Consider the following 21,960-nt stretch of genomic DNA (forward strand, 5'->3'; position numbering starts at 1 on the left):
AAATGGCCTTCCATATAGGTTTGTGAGAGCTTAATGAAGCCCCTGTCTAGAAGAACATTTCATTTTTTTAATGCTATTAAATGTTGGCTCCACTCAGCCAAATGGCGGTGTAAGCTAAACCCAATTCTGCGGCAACTTGTTGGTGGTAGGAAGGTATTCCCGTTCTGATGGTTATGGTCATTAAAGGTGTTTTCCAATTTGGGAAGAAGTAGGATATAGTAAGTACCTACTGCAATGACTTCCATTGATGTAAGTTGGTTTGACCAACCTTTCCATACAGTGATTCCATGTAATGATTACTTGAATGTCTGTTTTTATTCGCCTTCTTCTAATTAGGTGGACTATTGGTGAATCCTACCTGACTGACCAGCTGTGTTCTGTTTGAATTACTCTGACTGGAGTTGTTGGTGGTGATCCTCATGTGGCACGCCCTATCTTTCCTGTATATATTTTTTTGGAGTGATTCTGCTCCCAAAATATTGGGGGAAAAAAGGGGAGGTGTGTAGTGTGTGGTGATGTGACTGATATCTTGCTTGAGGTGGCAATGTCCTATCTGTTCTGTTTGGAGATCCTATGCCTCACAAATATGGCAGGAGTTCAGGTAATAGTTTGTCTAGTTTGCAAGATTGTGATATTGCTCAGGTGTGGCAGACTTGTGATTGAGTTTTCACAGGCCTTGATGGGAAGTGTGCAAGCTATGTGGGTTGCGAGTGTTGTGTTGGTTGCTCTACGGGAAAGAACTTGACAGTGCTGGGATGTGGCAGATCTGTGATTCAGGTGTGGCAAGCCGAATACAAGGAGTTAAGTCTTATCTTGCTTTTTGAGGATGTTAGTTAATAGGATAGTGCAGTTTAAGACGTTGGTTGGTGGCAATGGTAGCAATCCATGAAGATGAATTTAAAATGTAATTGAAGTGTTTTTAATCCTGTATTGGTTTGAGTGACTACCTGTTATTAAAGGAAGTGAGATGTGTTATATAGTGATCTCCTAGATGTGTGCAGTGCATGATGTCATGGTGAGAATTATGTATGAGTGAGCGGAATGTTTGCTTTTGAAGAGGGTTCCAGCCCAGGGAGTTACAGAGATTTGAACCTTTGTGGTGGGAGCCAGTGGGTTAACCATCCTAGCGACTCATTCTAACCTCAAAAAACTAAGCCAGGACTACACCTCATTTGAGATTGATGGTAATATCATCAAGGTGTCTAAAGAGGTGAAGACACTTGGCTTCTATCTGGATGCCAACCTCTCTTTCGACAAACAAGTGAAGTCTCTGGCATTGGCCACCACTTACACATGTAAGATCATTAGAGCAGGCAAACACTTTCTCTCTGACAACAACTGCCTTATTTTAGCGAGAGCATTAATCCTCTCTAGGCTAGACTATTGTAATGCCCTCTACTTTGGAGCCAATAAATCCATCACCCATCGAATTCACATTTTACAAAATAACACCCTGCGAGCTGCCCTTGGTGTGCTCAAAAGATCGCATATTTCAAATATCAGGCGCCAAAACAACTGACTGTCCACCCAAAATAAAATCCATTTAAAAGTGGCATCCCTTGTCCACAAAGCCCTGAACAATGCTGCACCAAGCTAACTCACAAACAAATACACAAAAAGAAACCATACTCGCCCAGCAAGAACCTCAAATGCCAATAGCGTAATCATACCAAGATTTAGGCTAACAAAGGCAGGGGGAGGTAGCTTCCAGGTTCGAGCGGCCCAATTATGGAATTCACTGCCTCACCCTTTACGTGAAGAGCAGCCCTTTCCAAAATTTAGATCCAACTATATTAATCTGCCGAGGTCTGCCAATGATTAGCCCACTAGCGCCTACTTATCCTCACGAGACCCCCAGTATGGACACGTTACTGTCCTGCCTACCTTTGCTCTTGTGGACTTTTTCACTCTGCCCATCTGGCCGATGAGCAAATGTCCATTTAGTGCCTGTACATATATTGTCCTCATTGTACTCTGTACTCACTATGCCTGTATGTAAACTGCAATTGCTATTCTACCTGTAATATAATGTATTTTGTATGTAACCCATGACCCTACCCTGTAAATTAAGCCTCGCATTTTCTCTACTGCTGCGCCCGGCTAACCTTGGGTTTGGTGCCGATTATAAGTGAATAAAACAAACAAGCAAACCGCATGTCTCCATGATGCCTCGTCTTGTTCCTCAACTGATCCTCATGTGACTTAATAAAAGGAACTTCAATACTACTTCCCTGATGGTCCAAGGATCTTCGTTTATAACAGGAAGTTATCCACATATTTTGTGTTTCTGTGCTACTACTTTACCAACTTTCTGTAATTTACCGCTTGGAAAAATGCAATGTTTTGATTAAAGTTGTGCATGTATACATTTAGTAGACCATAATTGAAAAAGGCATTTATAAAGAGTGATAGTAGCAAGTAGGTTATGTTGTCACACTTTGCTTATAAATCTGAATGATTAAGTATCCAGATGTCCACTGAAGCTTTTCTTCTGGTTACACAGGAATGCATTACTCCATGAATATGATCTACCTGGTGGCAGGAGCGGCAGCTGCCATTATAGCATGTTTCATAATTGGGAGCGTCATCCTCAACAAGAGAGCCAAGAAAAGGTGAGTTTGCATAAATATTGATTGTGCTATGCTAAATAGTGGTATTTACAGTGAAGAGCCATTGAGTTTGCAGAGAACACACATGCACATAGAATATCCTACAACAGGGCTAAGGACCGGTGGGAGCCAATTGGAAAAAGCTTGGGGAAAATCAAATACCCATAAAGATAAACTTGCTCAGTGAGTTAAAACTTTGCTGCTGAGAACTAAGCATAACATGCAGGAGGTCACAGCATGTATGAATCCTGGTAGAGCCTTATTATCCATAATCCTCTGGTGTCAATGAATGGAGTGCCATTGAGTTGACTCATAGTAATCCATTTAATTTATAGCACTAAGAAGCGACACAAATTGTGGTAGCAAGCACTATGTAACAGATACAGTATATATTATTATAACCTATCTTAACTACCGCAACACCGCTTCTTGCTGCAATGCTATGCAAATATCCTTTGCACAAAGACAATCTTCACAGCGTTCAAGTCCCTCAAAACAAATGATTCATGTTTCTTAAGGATCTCCCCAGCCCTCGTTTTAATAGTAGCCCCATCTAACCCTCACGCTTTGGTTTGTGGCATATTACAAATCATAAGTCAAGCCTTACTGTTCATCCGTCTGTGAGTGCACTCTGACATCTGCAGCATGTACTTTACATAATACCTCTAAGATTAGCCACTGAAAAAACTCCTTCTGACCTCTCAATCTATCGCCCAGACACGCGTACAACATCTCTCTACTGGATTCATGCCCAAATAGTCATATTAAAGGCCTTTTCCACCCCATTGATTGTTAATCTGTAAGTCTCATCAGATTCTCTCCACTCACCTCTTAGACATACCATCATCTCGCCTCTTCCTAATTATCCCTTTCTCAAGCCTTCTAACCCAGGCAGTCTGCATCATCTTCTTAGCTATGCTTAAAATGTCCTGTAGTTGTTTTGACCTGAAGGGTATCATCGAGCATGTGTCACTGAAGAAATCCTCAGAGACAATCAGTGTTTGCACGTGATGGTGTGTGGGTTCACCGACATAGTACATTTCAAGAATCTTGCAGTACCTGACACTTTAGCTTGCTGTGTTAAATTGTAGTGGGTCAGGCCCCAACTCCTCTTCCTATCTTCATCTTGGACCGATTTTAATAAGTGTGTTTCTTCTTCCTTTCACTTCTAAAACAAGACCCTTGAATTGTGCAGTGCCCCACAACTCTTCACTCTCTCCTCTGCTCTTTCCATAGGTACCTTGTGTACATGTATGCACGCAACGCAAAACACTTGATCTCATTAAACAAGCTAAAGGCCCATTTTTTCCCCTCTCTGCCCAAACGTACTTTGAGTTATTATTGCCAGCCGTTGGCCCCTGCATAAACAGCAACTGCACTGGTAATTTGTAGGAACCAGCTTCATCTGCAAATAATCTTTACCACAATACCGAGGGCCTGTTGGACTTGTTCAGTCGCCCTGGCTTCTTAGTTATCTGGTGTATGACACGGACCTCTATAGTTCAACTTAAAAGTAAAGATGTGCTGTGGCAGATCAGAAAAAGGACAGAGACACTCTGAGGACATTTTGACTATAGGTGTATTAATGAAAAAGAAGGCCTGTCTTTCCCTATCACTCTGGGGTGTTCACTACCTAGATTACTAACTAAAGTGCTCATCAGTCGTGAATCAATGTCCAAAAGAATCAGTCCGCTGTCCAAAACTAACCTAAGTGACTCTACCACTATTATAATCAACTAAGGTTAGGGGAAGGACTCATTTCTCCAGGTGACTGTGCTCCTTCCCGGTGGTTCTCGTATGTTAAAGTTCTGGTCAATATACAATCCGTAAATAGTTTCTTGTTATCCTCTGTACTAACTTGTGGAACTACTTTACAGGTTTGATAATCTTGCCCTCCTCTTTTAAAAGGTTTTTTCTTGCTCGTTTAGGTCTCTGTCTCTCTTTCTTAGAAGGCTCTAAATGTTCTTGTATAAGATTTATCTTAGTGCCCCTCTGGGCTTTACTACATATGTATCTCTCTCTGTTATGTTTCACTCTTTGTTCCTTGGCTGTTATGTGATTTTCCACTTTTCCCACAGTAGTAATACTCCAATTCTACTGCTTTCACTGTCTGTGATTTCTGCACTTCTTTTGATCACATTAACAAAGTTTGAAATGATTAGCTTGCTTTCCACTCTTTCCACATGGATTCTGGGACGAATTTCTCTGAGGCTATAATGATTCCCTTTTGACTGCCCAGCATTAGCATTCTCCCTATTACCTTCTGTGTTGTAGGGGTACATGTTTGGTGCGTGCAGTTACTGGGAATCTGCTTCTTCCTTTCATTTGCTTCTAGGAATTGCTTTGCGCAACGTTCGCGTTTCTGACTTCTTCTCGGTACTGCTACGGGTAATCGATTCAGGAGTTGCTTCCTCCCTCTGGTGGTGTCAGCGTCATTGAGAGAGCAGCCTGCCCACCACGATTCCTTTGTGGTCCTGCCACCACCAAGCTCTCCGTGCTAGCCTTCCTAGCATTTTGCTCCTCATACCCGCTGGGCTTCCAGCGTTTCCTGCTCCAGCTTGGAGCCATCCTGAACTTCACAGGCTCTGCGGTCTCGTCGTCTCTGGCTCCTTTGGGTATTCTACAGACAGGGGGCTTCCCCTGTCTGTCTCTGTTTTGGCTCTCTCGCACCTTCTCTCTGGCATGTCATCCCTTTTAAACAAACTCGGCATAGTCCATTGGAGGCTTTGATTTAAATGGACAGTGACAATTTCTCGTTGGTAACAGTATATGTTCACGTTATCTTCATTGCAGTTGTGCAACTTATACCGATTTGGTAAGCTTTCTCAGTGTTGCAGAGGTGTGGTTGTATATTCGGGCTGTGGCGTGCTGCCTTGAGCGGGGATCAGGTATGCGGCTGGAATCCCAGTAAGAAGGGCATTTCCTCTGTCGATGTATGAGATCACGAGGGCTAGGACCACCGTACTGATGCCATGTGGGAGGATGAAGTGTTTGATTTTGCAGAGGGTGCAGAACTGTAGCCACATGGATTGCACATTTTTGGCTATGTGCTTTTTGAAGGAAATACTACTGTCAACAATTAAGGCCAGGGATTTATCTGAGTTTGGTAGCTAAGGGGGATTCCTTTCATGCATGCATCATCCAGTCATTGTTCCATGAGTTGCAGTTGGTGGGGAAACTGATGAGGATGAATTCGATTTTGGTGGGGTTCAGTTTGAGATAGGTATTTGGCTACCGTGTTTGGATGGTAACCAGTCATTTGTGTAGGTGAGCAATGTTCTGCTGATTGGTGACCTTAAGGTACAGATGAGTGCCATCAGCGTACTGATGGATGGCTATGTTGAGATCATTTAGAAGAGTTCCTAACGGGTTCATGTACAGATGAAAGACGATTGGGTAGAGGATTGAACCTTGGGGATCCCACACTTGACTGACTCGGTTGCATCTGAATGAGCCTATCTGTACGGCCTGGGCTTTACTGGATAGGTAGAACGCAAAACATTTTAGGACCATTCCAGATTAGCCCATCCTGTCAGCGAAGAGGGAGAGGTGTGTTAATTGGCCAACTGTGTTGAAGGCACCCGAGAGGTCGAAGAGGGTGAGGTGGCATGAGTTCCCTGTATCTGTGATTCACACTGCATCATCTGCCACTTGGATTGCTGCAGTCTCATTGCTGCATTTTGGGCAGAAGCTGGACTGGTAATCACAGAGGACGTCAATACGTTCGATTTTAGCAAGTAGTTGGGTTGCAACAAAATTCTCGATAATCTTTCCGATAAACGGGGCTCATGATGGGTCTGTAGTTTGCTAGGTTCTCTGGGTCAAGCACATTTATTTTAGTAGGGGGTCATATGAGGCCTGTGTTCATTGTGTCTGGGAATGCACCTTCCCTAAGGGAGGAGTTCACAAGATAGAGAAGTGATTTTAGAAATGGGCCAGTGAGTTGTTTAAAGAGGGAGGCTGGGAGGAAGTTATCCATGTATGTGTTAGGCTTGAGGGAAGCAAGTGTTACTATTATCATTATTATTATTTATTATTATTAGGGTATTTATTGACCTAGCTTTGGGGAGTAATGGAGCACTGAGGGAAGCAGAGATACAAGGGGCTGAGGAACTAGCAATGGGGGAGAAGGCAGTCAAGAGATTTGGCACCAAGGTATCTACAAGCAACCAGGGGAGGAATCAGCAGGCAGCAGATTAGATGGGGAGTGCAGGGTATGTTGACCTAAGTGTTAGAAAGGAGCCATTCCTTGAAGCAGAGGGTCTTGCTCCTTCCAGAAATGTCGAAGTGGAGGGGTGAGTGTCGTGTTGACGGGGAGGAGGTTCCAGAATCTGCAGGTGTAGACAGAGAAGGCCTGTCATCTTGTTCTTTTCTTCCTGCACCGGTGGAGTTCAAGTCTGAACATGTCCTTACTCTCGGTGGAAGGTAGTCCTCCAGAGATGCTAAGTTACTTAACGAAGTAGCTTGGGGACTTGAAGGTAACAGCCTTGTAGATGGTGCAGCAAGATTTGAAACTAATACATGCTTGCAGCAGGAGCCAGTTCAGTTTGATGAAGGCTGTGATGAAATGGTCGAATTTGTGGAGTCCTTTGATGGGTTTCGCTACAGTATGTAGGGCACATTTCAATAATGTCTTTCTCTGAGATGTTAACATCCCTGAGTCTCACACCATCATCCACACTCAAAGCACACTTTTTATCACTCTGACCAGATCCATGTAGCTTAATCAAATTGTGCTCATCCCCATGAACAACAGAGACAACAACCGAAGCTTAGTCTTTACGTCACCCCCTTTCATCACTTGTATAGACACTATCCCACTGTCGATCACCTACTCGACCACAGCCCACATATATCAGGCTAAACACCACTACACTATGCACTGTTAATTAAAAACCTTTCTGGTCAATGACATAGAAGCAAACTTTCCAAACTTCCCCACCACAGGACATGCCACTGTCGTCCAAGAATGTTTTTATTTTGTATTATTGTGTTCTTGGTTAAATTATAAACCTTAGACACATCAGATGAAACAAAGAAGTAACGCTGTTTATTACAACTGGGCAAACACAAATCAAACAGCGCAGTGGAACAGAACTGGTTGATGAGAGCTGACAAACTGGCTCACAGATAGACACATGTTAGTTAAACATGATTCGAGCACAAGAGATCTGCCTGCTCCCGGGATTTACCCCCCCTCATGTGGTGCCAAATTGCCTCTAGCTGCACCCCGCAAACTTTTTGCTATTAGTATTAACATGACTGTTGTGACCTCGGATCTTTATCCATCTGCCATTTTCCAGCACCAAAAAAGGAAGTAACACAAGACACCTCAATCTAGTGTGAAGGTGAACATTCACATGGCACCTGCTCAATGAGAACCCTTGCAAACATCGTTGTGGACATACTTGTCTATTTGTTGCTTTTCAGGGACACCAAAATGCAGAGTCTGATTGGCTCTTCTCAGAGCGCCCCTTCATTCTGCATCCCTGTTCCCATCTCTACCAACCAAAGTGTGGTTTGGTACCGCTGTTGGTGTTATGCAAGTGCCTCCCCGGATAAGGTCAATTTCCCCAGCTGCCACGAGTTACTGTGGGACTGCTCGCCAACCTTGATTGTATCGTCGGGTGCTGTTCCCAGCAATGGCTGTCTACTGGAGACAAGCTACCAGAGTTCATTTTCCCCAACTCCTCAGCCACAGTGTGTTCAATCTAGCTTGCTGTGAAAGGGCTCTCTGTGGTATTCCTCTGGGGTGTGCTTACCTATGCTTTGGCCTTCCTTGCACATATGGCTCAGGATTCAGTGCATTCAAATTATGGTGTATACAAAGTGTCCCCCCTTGTTTCCCTCCAGCCTTGGCCCCTGAGGCTGGGTACAGCCTGTGTTGATCATGTGTCCCTCCCTTGGTGGTGTCTCCGCCCACCCCCATTATCCCAGCAGTCGGAAGGTGCGCCCTTCTGCCTGGTGCTGAATCAGCACCGTCATGGAATTCTCCCCTCCAATTCATCTTTCGATCGAGAGCTTTTTTTTCCTATCATCTCTTTCTTCTTGCTCTTGGGTATACATGGCTGTGTTACCCTGTCCATGTCCATGTCCCCTCCCTCATCCTCATATCCATCTAATGTGGACCCCAGTACTAGGCAATCCTGTCCATCTAAGGAATATGCTACCCAAAAAGCATGATAGTCCTCTGCATTTGGTGGTGGCATGACAAGGACCACATGCACTTTATCCTCACCATCATTCACCCAAGCTTAATTAGCAGTCATTATATACCATACTTTACCTTTGCTGCAATTAAACCTCTAAATTATCCGCTGTCTGACACAGAAGGCAACGAGCATCACGACAAGCACAGGCACAGTTATTTTGCACATGGCCACTAGCCACTCGGGTACACAGGCAAATAGTGAGTCCAGCCAATTGTTGGAGGTGGAATCATGCATCTCTATTACCATTTTTTCATGAAATGTACAAATCTCTTCAACGGATTCCATGAGTGTCCCATTGGCAGCATTGATGGCGGGTATCGCTGCACAGCAGCTGCTCCCACTTTTATGGCAAACTTTGCCTTGCATTGCAGTCATTAGATCGAGAACTAACCTATTTTGGAGGCCACTGGAAGGAAGGCACAAAGCTCCTCTAACAATGCATGCAGTGCTTTTTCAGTTGTATTCACCAACTGTAGCACCTCATAATGGGTAATCTGCAACCCCTTGACATTTGCAGTTGCTTGTACCCTGGGGTAAGGATGTAAAGAAGACAGATGCTTTGTTAAAGAGTCCTAAGTGCTGTGGGATTGCATCCAAACTCTGTGATGATTCCACTGAGGTGTAGTTGCTGCTTCTTTTCCTTCTTACCACTTACCTCCATCGCCTTTCGCATCTTTCGATTCTCTTTCCCTTTTCTTTTGCTGCAGTGTTGGGAGATCATTGAAAGGTAGTAAGTCTGCCTGGGGTACGACCAATGCAGGGCTGTGAAGGGTCACAAGCGCGCACACCCCTCCCTAATCTGGAGGCAGCTTGAGCGTAGGCTCTAGATCCACAGGCCCATCAATAATCCATCACTGCCGCCGTCCCTTTCTGCAATGCCAGGATGCTCATTGTCTTCCCACAGCCAGTGTTCATCCACATTACGATCGCCCCTGTTGCTCTGAAACATAAGGAAAGCTGGGTAAGTGGCTTTGTGTACACTGGCCGATGTCGCTCATCTATCCATGTCAAGGCATGTATATTAGCATTCCATATTGTCCTGTAGTCATTATTTACCTTTTTCACCACCACTTCTTCATATCCCACTAGTCCCTCTGCACGACACTGCACCATCCCCATTCCAATTTTCCATTGTGAAACACTTAACCCCCAGTCCACATCAGGGGTCTGGTGTGCCACAACAGTGTATCCTGTCCTTTCGAGTTCTTTCAATATATCATCCTTTGGGTGCTGACCACCTGTTCCCCCCTTCGTACCCCTTCTATAATGTATTCTAATATGACCTGCTTTGTTGCTTCTTCCCTGGTCATGCTTTCAAGCTGTATATAATTGTCTGGATGTACCTCCTCCCCTTCGTCTGTCCATTCTACCTCTACTGCATGCCCTTGAAACAAGCCCTGAGCCCTACATAATGACAGATGCATTAGATATCCTCCCGTCTCTGCTGATATTTCTTGTGGCAAGATTTGTTTTGGTGTCTCCGTAACGGGTGGGATTAGCAAGCACACATAACAGCCATTTGTGCTCTCTCACCTGACCCACTTCATCTCATTATACCAGACATTTCCAGATGCCGTGTCTCCCCCTCTCCCCAATAGAGTTATAGAACTTCTCAGCATTAAATATACTCCTTTTAGTGTGCGTCTCTTTTCCATTGTCGGTAGACATGCCCTGACTTTCTTTATGCAATAAAAACCAGAGAAATAGAGAATGCAAAAAAATAAGAAACAAAACACTCCTATCCATATAATTTTCATGCCATTTATATATTTCCCCCTATACCCTCCATTTCTTACATTCCCCTCTTCTTCATTACTTTTGGCTTTCTGTAAAGTCTTATTGCTGAACAAAATGCTAATGACAATTGGGTAATACTTCCCATCGAGTTGGGTCCCTCCCCTCTCTGTCCAAGAGGGTGCTGCTGTTGTATTTTCGGATGTCGGAAACATGGATCCATGCCCTCCTTTCCTTCATCTTTACTGCTGTGGGTGTCGTTTAAACCACTTCGTAAGGGCCGGTGAATTTTGGTTTCCGCCACTTCTGAATGAAATTACAGATGAGTACTCTGTCACCAGGGTAGAAGAGCTGTGCTTGTAGGACTTCACTTTTGTCATGTGCACTTGTTTGTTCTTTGGCGCTGGTCTGCCCACTTGTTGAACCTGCCGGGAGACGTATTTGAGGGCATTTTGTCATTTCAGTTAAATATTTTTTCCTTTCTTAAAAAAAAAAATCTGTGCTGTAGTGTTAGTGTCTGAAATTGAACGTGCAGGAGGAACAGGTGCATGCATCCTCCTGCCAGTTACAATTTTGTGCACTGTCAAATGATATCCATTCCGGTTGAATTGCAAAGAGGAAAAAGCACTAATGGGAGGCAATACAGCCAGTTTTTTAACAATGACCTGGTTAGCTTTGCTAAGCGTTCTTTCGGCAAGCCGTTTAGCCTTTCAACAACCTGTGCACTTGCAGCTGGTACACTGTGCATAACTTATGTTTTATTCCCAGGAGGTGCATTATCTCTTGAAAAAGTTAATTGGCGAAATGTTGGCCATTGTCAGTCCTTCTCTCGTCACACCCCCATCTTGAAAACACCTCCCACACCATGAACTTTGCGGCCAACTTTGCGTCATTTTTAGCACAGGGCCTGGCCTCAACCCAATGTGAAAAAGGACAGACAACGACAAGCATGTACCTATAAGAGGTGCATTTCTCTTGCATATCAACATAGTCAATATGCAAGTCCCGGAAGGGCTCTTCCAGCCGCTGTAACGTCCCTTGCACAGTTTTCAATGTGTGACCAGACAAAAACTGTTGACACACCACACAGTTACCCGTAAACTCTGCCACTTGTTCGTGTAACTTCTGTACATACCACTCTTCTCTTATTTCTGCCGCAATGTGTACTTTGGGACATATGGACGGGAAAGTGCAGCTGCTCTAGCGCTATGCTCAACAATTTCTTTGGCATCACTGGTTTCCTTGTCCTATTTTGTCTCCATATCAAATCTGTAGATGAGAGACAACAACCTCTTTGGATCCACAAATACTTTCCCTACTCCTTGCAGCTCTATTATTTGTACAATGGGTATTGCGTTAAAACATTCCCCTCTCTCTTGCTCTTGACCCTTTCTCATCCCTGCCGTCATCATTTGTCTTCTTTCCTTTGCATCTGGATATAACCTGGTTGTCCCTTCAGGAAAGTAGGCCACTTCCTTGGCTGCTCTGTTGGCCCTTTCATTGCCTAAGTCCTGTTCACCTATGTGGGTGGCACATTTTATTATAGTCATCTCTACTGGTAGTTTCAATGCTTCTATCAGCTGCCCGAGCAACTCGCCATACTGTACTGGGGCCCATCATTTCTCCCGAACCCCCTCCTTTCCCATGTGCTAATCCTGAGTGTATTGTGGACATGACGTAAATAGAGTCTGAATATTTTAGCTGCATTCCCTTCCGTCAAGTTTAATGCACTGATCATGGCCACTAGCTTTGCTGCTGTGCTAAATAATTTGATGGTAACCTCTGCTGTGATGCAACTATGTACTCCCTCTTCTTGTAGCACACTAACGCAGCTTCAGTATGTCTGTTTCTTTTAATGGCATCGATACTTGAGGACCAGTCAATAAAGATCATGTATGCTCCCTCTATTTCTTCTTTTACCTGTATGTTCTCTTCCATTCTGTCCATATGCGCTGCACAGTCATGCAAGTAATCCCCTTCCTCTGCAAGTTCTGCTATGAATGTCGCTGGGTTGACCACACAACACCTCATTACCTCGATGGATGGGTTGTCAGTATTATTTCATACCCTGAAGCCCTTTGTGTCGTCAGTGTGCACTTTCATTTTTCTAAAATGGCAAATAGTGAATGCACCACGTACAGTACTAATGGAAAACCCATAGAAGTTGTTCCTGCCTTCTCTATTGCAAACGCTGCAGCCACACACACTTTTTTGCAGGGGAAGTGCCCCGGCATCACTGGCTCTAGAACGCTGCTATAGTAAGCCAATGGCTTGAGTCCCTGTGGATTCTTTTGTGTGAGGACCGCTGTTATCACTGAGCCACCTGATAGAATTTTTCTTAGTAATTAGGGGTGGCCAACATCGACGCATAGGCCAATACTTCTTTTAGTTCAGCGATATTCTCATTCTTTTCTGATGTGCAGTTTATTTCCTTTTGTCCTTTTGGGCTTCTTTAAGGGCCTGCAGTGGAGCCTTTGTAAATGTAGAGTAGTCGAATAACTATGCTTTGCAATAATTGCACAACACTAGGAATTTCTGCATCTCCTTCACTGTGCATGGACATGCAGTCATGTGTATAGCTTCTACCCTCTCTTGTGTTATCCTACGTCCTTCTATTGATATTATTTGCCCCAGGTATACAACTTCCTCTCCTCCTGGCAGTATTGCAGTTTCTCTTTGTCTACCTTATACCCCTTGTCGGCAAGTAGCATCAAGAGATTTACCAAGTCCCTCCTTCCCCTGTCCTCAGTCTAGTTGCACACCAATAAATTATCAACGTATTGTATAACCATGCTTGACACTTGTATGTTACTGGGATCCATCTGTATCACCCTATTGAAAATACTCCGTGATTTGCAATACCCGTGGAGCAGCATAGTGTGTTCAAATCAGGTCCCCCGAAATGTAAATGCTGTCAAATATCTAGAATTGGGGTGTAGCGGGATGGAAAAGAGAGCATTCTTCAGTTCGATGACCGTGAAGTTTTTTGCCTTCGTCGGAATATTGCATAGTATTGTGATGGGGTCCGGTACCAAGGGAAATTCTGCTTCAACCGCATCATTAAGAGGGCGTAAATCTTGTATAAATCTCCATGAGCCACCTTTTGATATCTTTCTCGAGTACATTGCTGTGTTGCATGGTGATCGAGATGTCTGGATCATGCCCTGCTGCCACAACACATGTAGCGTTGAGTATATCCCCTCATCTGCTTCTCGGCACACTAGGTATTGTTTTGATTGGGGCAGCGGCGCCCCTTCCTTCAGCTTTATTTTTACTGCTCCACTCCTTTTAACACTCCTACATCATGGGGCCCTTTTGTCCATAGTCTTTCTGTAACTTTTTTCATATCTGTGTCTGTGTGCCTGCTTACCACAGAAGCTCACTGTCTCTAGAGCTCTGGTTCTCACTAGGCTGGACTACTGCAACAACCTCTCTCTAAATCGGCCTGCTTCTACTCTCTGCCCTCTGCAACTCATCCAGAACAGGACTGCAAGACTTGTCCTTGGCCTCAAGTCCTGTGATTGTGTCTCTCCAGCCCTGAAATCTCTTCTTTGGCTCCCAGTGGCTGCAAGGATTAAATTCAAGACCCTTTGCATTGTCCACAAGGCTATCGGGGGCCTGGGTCCACAATACCTTTAACTATCCCTCCTTAAATCCCTTCCTACTTGAGCTCTTCGCACGTCCACCTCCAACTCCCTCAGGGTCAGTCACTTCTCCAAGCAATGATTTGGGGGTAGATCACCTCCCTTGGCCGGGGCTTTCCTCTGGAACAGCCTCCTTAACTCTCTGAAACTTGAGTAGAACAATCTTCGGTTCTGGAAGCACCTCAAGACCTTCCTCGTTGCTTCTGCCTCCTCTCTTCATCTCCCCTGCTGATCAGTCTGCTTCGGCACCGGGCACCTGATTACCCTATGAATTTTGGGCCCAGGTCCTGGCCCTCCCAGCTACAAACCCGCACTGCCTTCTTGCAACCCTTTCACTTGGGTCTGTATCTGCAACCCTACAGCCCCCTCACCTGCACTTATTAGAAACCCCTTGTCTGCGCTTTGACCTTGCACTTGCCACCTTCTGGCTGCACTATGAGTGGGTGTTTGTTATCCCATGTTCAGGACTTTCTACTCCTTCCCTCCCCCTTGCACTTTCCCCCGTCCCTCTCCCCTGCACTTGCGCGTTCTCAACGTCACTGGGCCTAGTAAGATCTCTGTTTTGTCCTCCCTTGTTCCCCCCCGTAGCCTCGTCGCGCTCTGAAACACTTGTTTATGAGCATGATACAAATAAAATATCATATCATATCATAACCTCTTTATCAACTGTGTGAGTATTGGCACCAGTTTTTCTACTACTCTTACTGGGTAAGGTATGTGTAGCTGGAATACCATCTCCCCCTCTAACTCCCCATTGCAAAACAATTTGTCACCCATTACTCCTGTGCCTGTCAGTGTTAGGTCAATGCATAAATACTGTATGCCATTCCATGTTGTCATTCTCCGTTCCACATAGGATCACCATGTCTTTGTGGATCACTACCTCTTCAAGCTGTAGCACTATTGTGGTACCTTTTGTATCCTCCCTTTGGCACTGCGTTCGGAATAGAAACTCTGACGCCAACCGATACACCTTCCCTTGTATCCCTGGGACATATCCTAGCAATATCTCCACTCCATACAGAAACATGCTAGGGTACAAGGGTTGGCCTCGTATCGTGCTTTGGGCATGTACTGCTAAGAGGAGCGTGGCCGATCGTGTGTAATAGACGCCGGGCATCAAGCACACTATCCCTTTTTCAGTGAATGATATTGTGGTGTTTAGTCCTTTCCTAGGATGTTGATGGGCGTGTCTTTGGAATACAATAGGAGTGCTATAATGTGCTGGGTCTCAAGGGTTAGTGCTAAATCTTTTGCTACTGGAACCATAACTACTGCCCCAGAGAAGCCCTGTGTGCCCATTACATTGTGTGATAGCGGAAATCCCCCATCCTTTATGCAAGATTTGGTGGCTCCAGATCTATGAGAAATGAGAACTCTCTAGGTCCCATTTTCAATGCTACCTCAGGTTCCTCTTTGGGGCCGGCCATCAGTTACTGCTAGGACTGGACACACTCAAACCCTCTGCAAGCTCCCCTATTGTTCAGTGTTATTCTGCGGGAACGGGAAACTAATTACTCCGACCATGCTGACCCCAGTGTAATGAGGTTACCACATTCTGCCTTAACACTACTGCACTTCCCACAGCTGGTGCTTGGACCTGTTATACTCGTAGGTGCCATTCCGCCATCCATTTTGCCCCCTTGGGCCTGTTGCAGACCCTGGGACAGGAGAGGGTGCCCTGGCTGCAATGGGGTGCCTGGCTGCAATTGTGCTGGGTGTGACTGCACCTGCTGTGACTGCAGCTGCGCTGTGACAAGCCCTTGCTTTTGTGCCATTTTTATTGCCTGTGACCAATCTTGTTGTCCAAACGGGCAAGTGCGTGAAAAATGCCCCATATTCCCAAACATAAAGCATGGCCCAATCAGCCTGTAACCATGTCCACTATATCCCCCTCCTCTTGCTCGCTGTGGGTAGCCTCTCCCCATTGGAAAGAACCATCTTGGTATGTAATTTCCATGCAGTGGAGTTCGCCATTGTTCCTTATACAGTGGGCATACATTTCCCCTTGGTGGGAGCATGTTCCCCATGGGAAACCCTCCCTGTTGGATGACCGTGGTGGCAGCAGCGTCTGGTATGAGCACTGCCCCTTCCATTGTGTATTATGCCAATTTCGTTTGCACCAGTGTATTTTCCGCCTTTGTAGCATTGTCTGCTGCCTGCCTCTCTCTCTCTCTTGCTTCCTTTTACAATAATGCGCTATCGTGGCCTATAATTCACGGCCATCCCTTCGCTTCTATTCTTACAATCTTATCTAAAGACGTCTGGACATCCGTTGGCAATCCCTTCACTAATATGCAATAGAACAGAGGAATGCATTCATCCCAGGACTTTCGCTTCTCCAACATCCAAAGGTCCTGGGCCTGTTTTATATATTCTGCTGGGTCCTCATCAGGCTTCATCTTGTGGGTCATGACTGCCCCTAAATCTGAACTAACTGGGTACATGCTTCTGAGGACCCTCCACACGTGTGCTCGGTAATTGCTGAACGGAGCCCCATCTAATGCGAGGGTACTCAATTTCACCCCCTTGTTCCCCGTCCTGCTCCCATATTTTATCTCCTTGCTCTCCTATTATGGCCATGAATACGCTTTTCATGTCCCCTATCTCCAAGGTTACTCTTTCTCGAGTGCATATATCCACTTGCTAGCCCCGGCCAAAAGGGAGGGCAGGCTGCATATTAGGTTGTCCAGGTCCATTGTCTGCCATGGTATGAACTGCGCGTCCCCTCTCCCCTTCTGTAATAATGGCATCTGCATCACCCAGGGTCCTGTCTCCCCTCCCCTCTTTGTCGACTGTGTATTCTACCTTCGCCTTCTTGCTACAAAGGGAGGTCGACCAGTCCCTCCTGTAATCCTCACAATCACACCTTCCACCACCTGTCTCCTCTGCTTTCCTACCCTCCGTCTCTCCCTGTCGGGGATCCACTGTTCATCCTCTCCATTGTTTAAATCTTCTCCTACTTCTTCCTCAGACCCTATACTATCCTCTTGCTCTCTTCCTGTCTCCTCCTCCTCCCTCTTCTTCTTCCCAATCATCCAGTCTGAATTGTATTCTTCTCAACAACCATTCCTTTCCATCCCCCTTGTCCACTCTCTTCTTATCCTTCCTCCGTACCTCCTGTTCGATCACCCTCTCTGCCTCATTAAATAATGCGTCCACCTGCTCTTGTCTTCTCTTCTCAACGTCTGCTTATCCTGTTGGGTGCTGTCATGGTGCATGCCCTCAGACATCAGAAGCAGACCAGCCAACCCCAGTTACTGGCACCCATGGGGACCTTTAAGGCCCCAAAAGGTTGCCTCAAGACTTCCTGGAGTAGGTCCTGGCACTGTTGGTGCCAAGCTCATATTGTTCCATCATGTAAGGCAGGTTACAGGGAGCATGGAGACACATTTAGTCCAGCCAGAAGGAACTGAGCCATACAGTCTAACCTTGGGTGTGGCTGAAGGGACTACTTTACCTGGGACTACTTGTGCAGGGTGTGGCTGGAGGAACTACTTAGCCTGGGACTACTTGTGCAAGGCTATATAAACCACACCCTAAGGACAGAACACGCTTCGCGTTATTCTGCACTCCTGCAAAGTAACGCTCACCGTGTCTTCTAGCTCCAGTTTACCCGGCCTTCAGCCACGCCTGCCTTGGGATCCACAAACCATCAGCACCTGTGGGGAAAGGAAAGAAAGAGAGAACGAGAACAAGAATAGCGGTTGAGTCCTTACCTGAGAAGTGTTCCATCCGAAAGGCTTCCTCTTCAGTCGCTCACAGAATCGTCACATCTGCAGAAAGGAAACACAAGCAAGAGAGCCAATACTCACCCGGAGGCTGCACCCATCCAGCAATCCATTGAAGCGGTTCACGCGATCGCCGCTCTGGAGTCACATCGCACCTGCAGAACAGAAAAGAAACATCAGGTTAGTCGCGCAAGGGAAAAGAACCATTCTAAAAAAACATTTTGACGCCGCGCTTTTGTGCTAATACTCACCTGCAGGAATTCTGCTCAGCATCGCGGAGAGGAGTCACTCATTCACCTGGCACACCTAAAACCGCACCTGCAAAGAAACAAGCACAGTAGTGAGAACACTGGCAACAAAGAACTTTTAAGCAAAACTATACCAAGAATGTATTGGCATAGAGACTTACCTACAGAGTCACAATTGTTCAGGACTCTGCTACAGCCCTAGGATCAGTGACGCAACTAGATCCGGAAGAGAGGCTTATGAACATCAACGCGCCCCTGCATTCAGTCACAGGATGGAGAGCCTGCCATTAAAAAACATAAGGTGAGGCAGAAGTGAAGGGGAGCACAAGGAGGTCACGGGACGTGGGAGTCTAGCCCGTGCCTCATAGCTGGTTAACATCTCGTTTCAACATTCTAGGCAAAAGCCCCCTCGTGAAAGAAGTAGTGAAATCAGAGAAGACACGTGCAGCCATTCACCGCTCAGCTTTGTGCGATGCATGTGTAGACGTCCATCGCCCAGCTTCGTGCAACGCCCCCGTGGAGACCAGGTGAGCGTACCAGGTATCTCTATTCTTCTTTTACTCTGACATCCCTCCTGCCCCCTCTGGACATTCCCACTGCGGTTTGGTGTACTCCACCTCAGTCGTAACACTGGATAGGTGCCATAAGGCAGGGGCCCTTTCGCCTTCTTTTTCATTGGCTCCCCCTTCTTCTCCTCATACCGTCTCCAGGCCCTCAATATATTTTGCCTGCTCTTCAGCTTGGAACATGTATATCTCGTTAATAGATACAAAAACATGTTTTCTATTGTTTTACTATGGAATGTTCCCACCCTGGGCCATGCATGGAAAAACTGACCTGCAGTCTACTGGACCCACTCGAAGTTATACTTCAATATTTGATCGTGATATTGAGGCCATTTTGAACTGTCTTGATAAGCCATTGTCTCCCTCTTTTTTAGCTGTCCCTTCCCTATACCCTAGCTACCCCAGGCCCCTAATTCCACCTCTCTTCTTTCCCCCTTCCCTCTTATACCTTCTTTCCACAAATACTCACACTCACTCTCTCTAAGCCGTCTCCACTTAACTCTCTCTTCCACTCTGGCTTTCTCCACAGGACCACCCATGCACTCTTAGCAGACACACTGGCCTTCTCCATAAGCCCATTCACTCATTCTGGGTTAGTAATGTAACGGCCCTCTCCACTGGCTCACCTCTTCCTTATGTTAGTGCAGGTGGGTGCCAAGCCACCTCTACTCCTCTTGCCCACGCCCACCTCTAGAATGCCATGGGTGCTATTATACACCAGGTACCTGTTGGCACTGACCCTTCCACCTTGGTCCATACCACAAAAACAATACAAACAGCCCTTATTACCATGCAAGAGTCTCACTCCTCTCCTTCAAAGAACTGCTTCAACTACTGAACAATAAAGTAACACCCTTCTCCCCCAAATGATGCAACTATACAATTGCTGGTACTACATGCAACAACCGTCTAATGGTGTTCACCTCTCACCTATGGGTTGCCATGCACTAAAATCTACCACTACTACAGCCAATTGTCCTCCCACCTTGAGCATGCATCCTAAACACCATAAAATACCATCCCTCCCTCTACCGTGGGTATCGAACCACAATACAACACGTTCTTGCTTGGTTTGACTCACAAGTCCTAGAGATCCTCTAGTCCTCCCAGCGCCAAGCCTGCCTAGCGGGGTCACTCCTCCACTGAGCGCGGGCGGTGCTTGGGACCAGGCAGACCTTTGTGAACACAGCGTCTGCAGCACCTCTTCTGTGTTGTGCGTGGAACTGGTATGTGGTTGCTGGACCTGCACCCCTACGGAAGGTGACCGGAATGCCCTCAGGATCTCACTGTGGCGTCCAAAAATATATTAGGGATCCTCTAACAGCATGTAATCAATGAGCTGCCAGTAGTAGTCCAAGAGGGAGTGTACACCAGGCAAGAGGTAATGCTGTTTATTACAGCTGGGTAAGCACAAATCAAACAGCACAGTGGAACAGAACTGGTTGATTAGAGCTGACAAACTAGTTCACAGCGAACAATGCTTTCATACTGCTAATACAATGTGTGTACAGTTAGAACCCATTGCATTTCAAACTCCAAGTCATTGCCGCTCTCACAAAGCCTGACTGGTTAGAATGCGTCATGCTCTCATGAAGCTGACTGGTTAGAATACATCATGCCCCTATAGCTAGACATATGTTAGTTGGACATGATTGGAGCAATGGAGACGTGTCTGTTCCCTGGCTGTCCTCCCTGCCCCATCATGTGGCACCATATTGACGCCTGCTGCACCACGCAAACTGTTTGCAATAAGTATTAATATGAGTGTGCTGATCTCTGGATCTTTATTCATCTGCCATTGGTCAGTACCAAAAAAGGAAGAAACACAAGACACCTCAATCTAGTGGCATGGGGAACATTCACTCGGCACTTGCTCGATGAGAACCCTCGATAACATAGTTGTGGACATATTTATTGCTTTTTAGGGACCCCAAAACTTACCGTCTGATTGGCTCTTCTCGGAGGGCCCTTCATTCAGCATCCTTGTTCCCATCCCTAGCAACCAAAGGGCGGTATGAAACTGCCTTTGATGTTATGCAAGTGCCCGCCCGGATAAACTCCATTTTCCACAGCTGCCACGAGTCACTGTGGGAATGGCTTGCCAACCTTGATTGTATAATCTGGTGCTGTTCCCAGCGACGACGGTCTGCTGGAGACGAGCTACAGGAGTTCAGCATCCCCCACCCCTCTGCAGCGGCATGTTCGCTGTGTGTTCAATCTGGATTTCTGTAAACGGTCTATTTATAGTAGCACTCTTGGGTGCACGTACCTGTGCTTTGGCCTAACTTGCGCTTGTGCCTCAGGGTTCAGTGCATTCATATTGTAGCACATACAAAGTGTCCCCCCTTGTTTCCATCCAGCCTTGGTCCCTGAGGCTGGGTACAGCCTGCGGGGATCCAGTGTCCCTCCCTTGGGGGTGTCCCCGGCCACCCCCATAATTCCTTCAGTCACTAGGTGCGGCCTTCTCCCTGGTGCTGTATCAGCACCTTCATTGCAAATACAACATCAGCGCTAAAATCCTCCAATCACTAAAATGATTACATAATACTGTCATCACCCAAAAATAGATTCCAAGCCCCAACAACAGAAATGTAAATTGTTTTTAAAAACTCAAGCCAAATATAAAATGAAGCAGCAGTAATAACCAAAGACTTGCCAGAAAGAAATCAAACTCCAAAAATGGTCTGAAGCAGCCTCTTCAAATCTAAACACAAATTGATTACAACCCTTTACATAATTATCTACTACAAAACGTTTGATTCACAAATGTGAACAATTTGCTGAACTTAATACGTTAAAAATCAACCCCAGTAAAACCTGTATCTTGGTATTCTCAAAGGGAAAAAAGTTGAAACGGCTGGACTGGAATATAAGAAGCCAACCTATTGTAAGAGCTAAAAAAAATGTGTATTTGGGCTTCCCGATTTTGGCGCAACCATCACTATCTGAACTCTGACTGTTCCTTAAAAAAAGGCTATTCCATTAACAACTCAAACCATTACGCTGGACCAAAGATTTGCAAGATTTTCCTTAAAACCAGCAGTTGATTTCTATGAAGGGAAAGTTGTGCCAAAGTTGATATATGGTATGGAGCTACATTTTTTTGGATCTCCAGATTTTTTGGGATACTATAGAAGGAATAATCTGGAGGAAAATTCTGAAGCTCCCCAACAATATCCCAGTTGCGGCAATCAGATTCCAATTGGGTCTTGTCTC

At 45.7% G+C, this 21,960-nt stretch overlaps 1 protein-coding gene across 2 annotated transcripts in view; it reads left to right on the top strand.

The window, feature by feature from the left end:
• LOC138450152 (myelin-associated glycoprotein-like) overlaps positions 1 to 21,960 on the top strand; it is a 912,268-nt gene that overhangs the window by 834,108 nt on the left and 56,200 nt on the right. For both annotated transcript variants that reach the window (XM_069604820.1, XM_069604821.1), the window contains one exon: positions 2,504 to 2,612. In XM_069604820.1, the coding sequence (XP_069460921.1) occupies positions 2,504 to 2,612 (109 nt within the window). The remainder of the gene's footprint in view (positions 1 to 2,503; positions 2,613 to 21,960) is intronic.

This window comes from Ambystoma mexicanum, chromosome 1p (assembly GCF_040938575.1).
Source record: "Ambystoma mexicanum isolate Mex_15411 chromosome 1p, UKY_AmexF1_1, whole genome shotgun sequence".
NCBI lineage: Eukaryota > Metazoa > Chordata > Amphibia > Caudata > Ambystomatidae > Ambystoma > Ambystoma mexicanum.